General features: G+C 44.3%; 1 protein-coding gene across 1 annotated transcript; it reads left to right on the top strand.

Moving 5' to 3' along the window:
* The first annotated feature begins 3,700 nt into the window (after positions 1-3,700).
* On the top strand, positions 3,701-7,470 carry fest (wurstfest). Its single transcript, XM_017169791.3, has 7 exons — positions 3,701-4,210; positions 4,494-4,889; positions 4,948-5,129; positions 5,191-5,367; positions 5,523-5,669; positions 5,742-6,002; positions 6,072-7,470. Exons 1-7 carry the CDS (start codon positions 3,944-3,946, stop codon positions 6,172-6,174), a joined length of 1,533 nt encoding a protein of 510 aa, XP_017025280.1. The 5' UTR covers positions 3,701-3,943; the 3' UTR covers positions 6,175-7,470.
* Positions 7,471-7,553: the final 83 nt, after the last annotated feature.

Here is a 7,553-nt window from a genome sequence, read left to right as displayed (position 1 = left end):
CAACAAGAGAAATAAGATAAAGCAGCCGAAGGCGGAAAAGGCAGAAGTGAAAGTCACTTGATTTATGCCTTTGCGGGGATCTTGGCGAGAAGTGGGCGCCATGAAAACCTGCAAAAGTGGAACACATATTCGGGAAAATGGGCGTGGTAGCCTGCCAAGAGGCACGTCTGCGTCTCCTTGACTTTTTTCCCACAAATTATACAATTTTTGTTTTTTATCCAGCTTCTTCGGTTGTTTTCATTCTGGGCTACAACCAATGAATAAAATATGAGGAAAGTGCTGGGGGTTTCGCCAAGTTTTTGCGGTTTTCTTTGACAAATGGAAACTGTAGTCTAGTAATTAAAATTAAATAAATAAGGGGTCATAATATAATTAAAACAAAGGTGGTTTGTGGGTAGTGAAAAAGCGTCAGTACTGAAAATACGACGAACAAACGGCACAGTAGCGATTACTTGTATACAAAACAATCTGAATAGTGTTACAAAAAACCACGTGACATATCTGCTCCTCAAAGTTCTTAGAAATAGATCGTTTTTTTTTAAACAAAACCAATATTGTAACTTTTAACCCGCCCACTCGTTAAACATTTTGAAGTGTGAAGGATGTTCATCAGAATTATCACAAAAATGGATGGTTTCGCCTGGGCCAACTTGTCTTCGTCTGCTGTAAGGGGCTGTAAAAATAATTGCTTCGCTCACCGATCTTTACAGAAATGATTATTGATGAACACTTTGGCCTATTTTATCAAAATCAAAGCGGACGCGACAACGTCACCATCGCCGCCACTCAATGAAGCGTGAAATGCGGACCGACATCGCGGGCACAGCGCCAGCACACATTAAATCTTGCGAAAGCTCAACCCGCACACCTTTGGACACGGATAGTAGGACCGACGGGATCATCAAGGCAGGGGGTGAGTGGATAGATTTATTTTTTTGGCAAGTGCCAGCGAGCCGATGACGTCAAACGGCGGCAGCCGGCAGACTTTCGGCCGAGACCAATTTGACCAACCTTTTCAATCTGTTTTCATATCATTTTTTAGGCACGCGTAGGTGGCTCTCTCTCACGGGCGACGTCTCCAGGAAATCCCCATGAATCACCCGGGGCAAGGGATTTGCTCCTGAGCCGTTGCGAGGAGACGGGGATTGTGTAAACATAAAAGTCACCGGGGAATTCGCTGTGAAAATGCCAGGAATGCCAAAATATTGATGGAAGCCAAGCCGAGAGGCTTTTAACGTCGCGTGCCAATCGGCCAAGATCCGTTAATGTACTATACATATCTAGTACATATGTATATACGCGGAGCAGGATGTATGAGACTGCGAGTGTAATTCCATAGCTGACAGCGGGCGGCATTATCATCTAGAGGCGACAACAAAGATCTCCCGCTGAATGACCAGACACATTTATTTGTTTACGCTGGCGTGTTGCCTCATCTTGACAATCAATTAATTTCCTCCCCACCCTTGGGAAGACTCCACAAAGGCAAGTGGCGTCGTGCTAATTGTTTTTAATGAAAATAGCTAAAGATTTAATAAGGAAGGCATTGCGAATGGGTTTTAAAAGCCATTTCAATTATGCCATAAGTTTTCCATCAGCCGCAGGAGGAGGGGGAAAAGGAGAGCTGCTGGCAACCACAACGATGACGTCAAGGATTGCAGAACACAGGCCAAGTCCTATGCACATGTATGTTTATATATGGATTTGATCATCTTTGTCCGCGCCAAAGTTCACTGACATTCTCCGGAGACTGTAGCTGCTGCTGCTGCAGTCGACGAAAATAGTTTTTCCCATTTTTAATGAGCTGACAAGAGATGGCTAGCTTTGGCAAATAATACAGAATAGCCGACTTTTACTTGGCATAATTTTAGTTTGCATTTCTATAGAGAGAACATTTGAAGTAATTAAAATTCGGCAAGGCACTTGCAATTATAACTAGAGGCCAATCTCTGCTAACTATTTCACACAAACACACAGCTCAGGCCCATCATCCAGGCAGCCGCCTGTCGACAAATTTGTATTTTCGCGAAAATTTTCACATACAAAACAATAAATACAGAAAAAAAGGAGGTTAACCAATTTGTTCGCTTGCGGCTGCCGAAAGTGACAACGGGAAAACACGGCGGGCTGAATGAGGGGTGCTCTTTACAAATGAGTTTCCGTATTTCATTGAATGCATTTGCAATTGCATTCTTGCTAAAAATATACATTAAACTTGTTCGTTTTTCCCATTTTCACTTTCAGTCGTTCAGTGCTTAAAAACTGAGTCAATGCGATGCGTGGGAGGAAATGCAGATACAGCTACAGATACAGATACATTTGCAGATACAACTGCAGCTGCACTGGCAGCAGCAGAATTTTAATGAACCATAAGAGCCAAAAATAATATTCTCAGACAAGTCAGCCAGCCGCATAAACGCGTCAATTGAAATAGAAATGATGGCGAAAATGACAATTTAAGTCCGTTTATATTTGCGTGGGCCGATGGCCAAATGCAAGGAGTCAATGCGCTCATTAGGCCAACTATCTATTCGCCGACTGAAAGCGAAAGCGATGCGAATGTGAATGCGAAAATCAATCATGGAAACGCCAGCGGAAAGAGTTGACAGTCGGGCAAAAACAAACACAAACACAATCGATTTGGAAGTTCAGGGTCCTTTGCCATCGTCGAAGGTGAGTAAGTTGCTGAACCCACTAAAACGTAGAAACTAAAAACACAACTAAAGTGTCCCTGAAAGTTTGCCAAAATTGTGGCTAATTTGTCAACATGCAGCCAGACAGACAAACAGATTTGTGAATAATTAAAAGGGTTTAATATTGTATTGAAAATATCGAAAATAATGTTGAAATTATCATGAAAATTTGATACCTAGTATCGATATATTGCTATTTTCTGGCATCCCTATTTTTAACGTCTTAAATTTTAATACAAACTTTTCTCTTAAGAGAAACCAACACATTTCACAGGCATTCTTTAAGGATTCAAATACACAAATCTAATTCCCTTGAATAGTAATTTTTCTCCCAGTTTTTTAAACTCTAAAGGGCATACCCTTTAAGTTAAAGATTACTTTCCTTTCTCTGTGTTTTTCAAGCATCCTTATAACTTTCTTCCTACTCTTGACATTTCCCAAGAGCACTTCCACTTTGTTACCTTGAGTTTCCTATCGCTATTCCGGCTTTCAACGAATGCGAATAAGTTCAATAAAAAAAGTGAAATTTTTTCTGTTGCAAATGCAATTTTCCAATAAGACTTAAAGCCTGAGTCCTTTTGAGCAGCTTACTACAGCCGGAACCAACAAAAAAATCGTATAAAACGGGCAGCAATAAATTTGCCAGAAACGCTTCTGTGTTCCAGTCTATTTCTCAATTCAATTAAGACTGCCTCAGTCCTGACTTTTATGCTTGCCAACTTCGTTTGTCGGCACTAAAAGTTGTCGCTGGATTCTGTTAAATTTCATTTGGCAGAGTCGGCGGCGGTCCTAAGTGAGTTATTTTGAATTGAATCAACCGTTGGCCATCCAAAAGTATGCAACATTTATCGGAAATATGAGGTTTGGGGTTGTTTTTCCATAGTGTTACCGCAGGCAGTTCAGCGTAATGCTATCAGATGCCGGCACTTTCACCTATCGCCCGCCAAGGTGTGAAAACCTAGCAATCTACGAAGTGTCAAAATGGATGGCACATTCATTTGACGAGTCATTCTTTCGAAAATTGTCGCAGCGAGCAGAGCTCTGGAAAAGCAAAAAATAACAAATAAAAACTAAATTCCTCTCATTGAGTCGTTGTAGTCCGTGTCGAGCAAATAACTTGGTTTTCGCATCCAGCATCCATCCGCGTGACCGCTTTAGTTCAGATCCGAGTCCAGGCCCCACGTCCATCCCGAACACGAGAATCACACCGCACACTCATCAACGCACAGGGTAAGCAGCAGACTGAAAAGATGGTTACGGAGCCGAAGGCCGTTGTTGCCAAGTCAAGCAGCACCAAGGAGGTGCAGTGCCAGCACTCTGGCCCCGACGAGCCCATTCCGGAAGCAGCACCGGCCATGATAGTCACTCCCAAGAGCGGCCGCGTTGGCATATTCAATGCGGAGGACTTCCTGTCGCGCGCACAGATGAACGACAAGATCAACAACATCCTTCGCTCGCCGACCAAGGCCCCCAATGGAGTTCGTCAGCGCTCCGTCTACACCAACAATCCATCGCCGGTAAGTGGTGTCACTTTGACAGAAAATTTTCACCCCACTCCATTTCATTTCACCTGTCACCCAAATGTCAAATTCTGGGTCTCGTTTTTTTCACGTTTTCAATAATGATTAATTACTCGGATTTCACAAAGGATTATTAAGATCATTATTAATGTATGTAGTTTTTTAACGTAGATTTATGATCGATTTACCTTGTTTTAAGTCTTAATTAAAATCAAGTCTTTTGGCTTTTTATGGAAAGTATCTTTTTAAGAACCCTTTTTTTTCCTCGACTTTTCATCAGCGTGCCCCCATGCGATGCGTGCCCTTGTGGTCCGACCCACTGAGCTCCCGCATGAGCGGCTTGTCCCTAAGCTCTGGCAACATGAGGGGCATGGAGCGGGCCATCGACCGTGTCAGCAGCAGCAGCAGCCTGGGCCACAGCGCCAGCGTGGGCACTAACACCGCAATAATGGCCAAAGAGTGCTCCAGCCAGACTAGCATTAGTGCACGGCCCTTCATGCACATGGGCATGCATCAGGCTCCACAGGCTCCGTATGGCGGCATGCAGCCGCTCGCTGGAAGCTACGATATGGTTCCCATGGAAATGGATGCCGTGAATGTGTCGCGCAATGGCAAGGCCCTGACGGGACGCTACAACTCTAGCTTTGGCTATGATACTGAGGGAGCCTACTGCATGGTAAGTGGCTGATCATCATGTCAACCACGGAGGTTTAATTCCAAAAATCTCAAATTAGCAACCGCAAGGGCCGCACACTCAACAGTTTCCATCGCCAATGCCGCCGCCACCTTATGCCATGGGTCGCGTCAGCACACACAGCTTTGACTTTGACAACAACGCTCCGCCGCCGTGTCCCGGTTCTGGACCGATTGCCATGTCCAATGGCACCATCCAGCTGCGTCTGCGCGAAGGTGTTCGGTGAGTTTTGATACCCGAAAGGGGAGAGCTAACCCAGCTTAGTAAATAACGCTCCTCACAGCATTGATATGACTCTAGACAAGGCTGTGCGCGTGCTCAACCAGCGCAGCATGGTGGCCGTGGCCCTATCGCGCAATTGTAGCAACTCGGCTCTCATCCATCCCAATGGACGCATCCTGCAGAGCGGCTCCAAGGTGGAGATCGTTACCTATGATGGCATGAAGGCCAATAACTATGTGTAAGTTAAGAAACGTGATTTTCCATGATTAATTCTCGACAGAGTATAGTTATTTTGTTTATTTACTTGCTTAAAAAGTATCTCTTATGTTTTCAAAGCTAGCAAAATTTAAACTGAACCTAAAGTGCAACTGAAACCCTCTTCAATACTTTCAGACGCTACGCCAAAATGTGGTACAAGGGAGTCAGCTTCACCAGTGAATCATGCGCCCTCATCTATCTGGTGGACACAGCCGGCACGCGCACCACCACCGACACCTTTACCGACTTGACCAAGGACTATACACTGGCAGTGTTCTACGAGTGAGACCCCCGCACAATGCCCTGATTGCCAAAAATCAATCCAAGTTCCTCTTTCTAATTAACTTTCCGCAGCGATTCGCGCCACGGACCTTCCTTTGTGCCCGATGCCCACGAGGTAATCGCCAATTCATCCTACAACTGCGCCGAGGACGGCACCGAGGTGTACGACATCAATGGATTCCGCATCACGCAGGCGGCCGACGGTCTGGTTAAGGTCACGCGCCAGCACAAATGCCTGATTCGCACCAGTCCAGGCAATGGATCGGCCACTCTAACCACGCCAGGCATCCACTGCACGGCCTCGCTGGGCAAGACCTCGCACCTGTTTGTACGGTGAGTGGCATAACTGATTTCCGACATAGTTTTTTTGCCTAAACCAAAAATTTTCTTTTTCAATTTCAGTCGCAACGAGAAACGCATGCACTTTGACGGATCCTGCTTCATTGTCCGCAATGCCGGCCACTCGGCCGGTTTCAACGAGAACAACCTGCTGATTGTTTACTGAGTGCTGGTCGCCAGCAGAGTGGACCAAACGGCGACCTCCATCATTCCAAAACAGACACCCACCGACACCGACACTTACAATGACTCAACCGTCGTCATGACACCGTCACCCCACTATAACATCACACTCCGGGCCCTCGACGAGGAGAGGAATCAGATCAGGTTAATAGTAAAAAAAATGCATTTAGAAAGAGCTCGAAAAAAGGCGCGTGCAACCGAAAGATCAATAAAATTGGACTCACGGAGGCTAGACCCTCTATCTGCCTTCGTGGGCAGTTCTTCGGTAGCTCGGCGTAGGCGCAACGCAACCATTAGGGAATTAGTTTTCAATTATCTATCACATTAACTCTATCCTCGATAATTTTCCCCCTTTGTACGCATACCTATTTCATAGTGGTAAGTCGGTAGGGTCCCTTGAGCCCTACCGACTACTTGAAACGCTGGCAAGTTCGATCAGTGCCAGCGTTTGGTGTTCCTAACGCGTTTCACTTGCTTTTCGGCCCAAATCCGTCCAAATTGCTTCTTAACGAATTTTAAAATTTTGCATTTTAACCGCAACGTCCTGGAAGAAATCACCCTTCAGGAATAAAAAACTAAAAAATCGAAAGAAACCCCCGCTAATTAGAAATCGATAAAAAAAATTATAAATATCTAAATTGAACTCCATATATGGAGGGTTCAACATAAAAACCCGTGGACGAGTTCATTGGCGTTACGTTCGGACCACGTAACGCCAGTGACAACTCATTTAGTTCTAAGTTTACCAGTTAAGATCAGTTAACCCAGTTACTGAGGTCCAACCGTGTTCATCTTCGTCATGTATCCACAAGTTCACACGACAACCACTGACATCTTCTAATACGCACACGCAGCAAGTGAAACCGTTGTTTTCAGTGTAGAAAAAGCGTCTGAAAAAAATTCAAAGTGTGCATACTAAGTTTGGTAAAGTACACACTATACTATACACACACTATCCTACACAGGCACACTTGGAATTAATTCTAGAAAAGTGAGAAATTGTGGAAATGAAATACGATTTATAATTAGTTAGCTTACGAAAACCATCATACTCGTCCACCAAAGGCACCTTTGCCCAAGACACACGCACACCTCATGACACACTAGCGAGTACTTACTCTTCTGATTAAGTGGTCTAGGGCTCAAAGTTACAACAAAGCACACTCGATTGTGCTCTTAGCCCTACGACAATATAAAAAAAAAACCCAAATCTCAAATAATGTACAACGAAATTTATGTGTACAAAAATCGGTTGAAAAAATGCATAAGTGAGTCAATATTTTCACAAATTGTTTCAATTATGGGAATCTAATTTGTACAAATTTGCGCTGAAGCTGATTCGCAACAGAGGAATATAATTTT

The sequence above is a fragment of the Drosophila kikkawai genome, chromosome 2R, assembly GCF_030179895.1.
Source record: "Drosophila kikkawai strain 14028-0561.14 chromosome 2R, DkikHiC1v2, whole genome shotgun sequence".
In the NCBI taxonomy this organism is placed as follows: domain Eukaryota; kingdom Metazoa; phylum Arthropoda; class Insecta; order Diptera; family Drosophilidae; genus Drosophila; species Drosophila kikkawai.
This window is presented reverse-complemented; position numbering and strand designations above follow the sequence as displayed.

Excerpts from the sequence above, each read along its gene's own strand:
- fest (XM_017169791.3), top strand. The coding sequence starts at position 3,944 with ATGGTTACGGAGCCGAAGGCCGTTGTTGCCAAGTCAAGCAGCACCAAG. Across the intron at positions 4,211-4,493 it reads ACACCAACAATCCATCGCCG|CGTGCCCCCATGCGATGCGT; the intron begins GTAAGTGGTGTC and ends ACTTTTCATCAG. Across the intron at positions 5,130-5,190 it reads CGTCTGCGCGAAGGTGTTCG|CATTGATATGACTCTAGACA; the intron begins GTGAGTTTTGAT and ends CGCTCCTCACAG.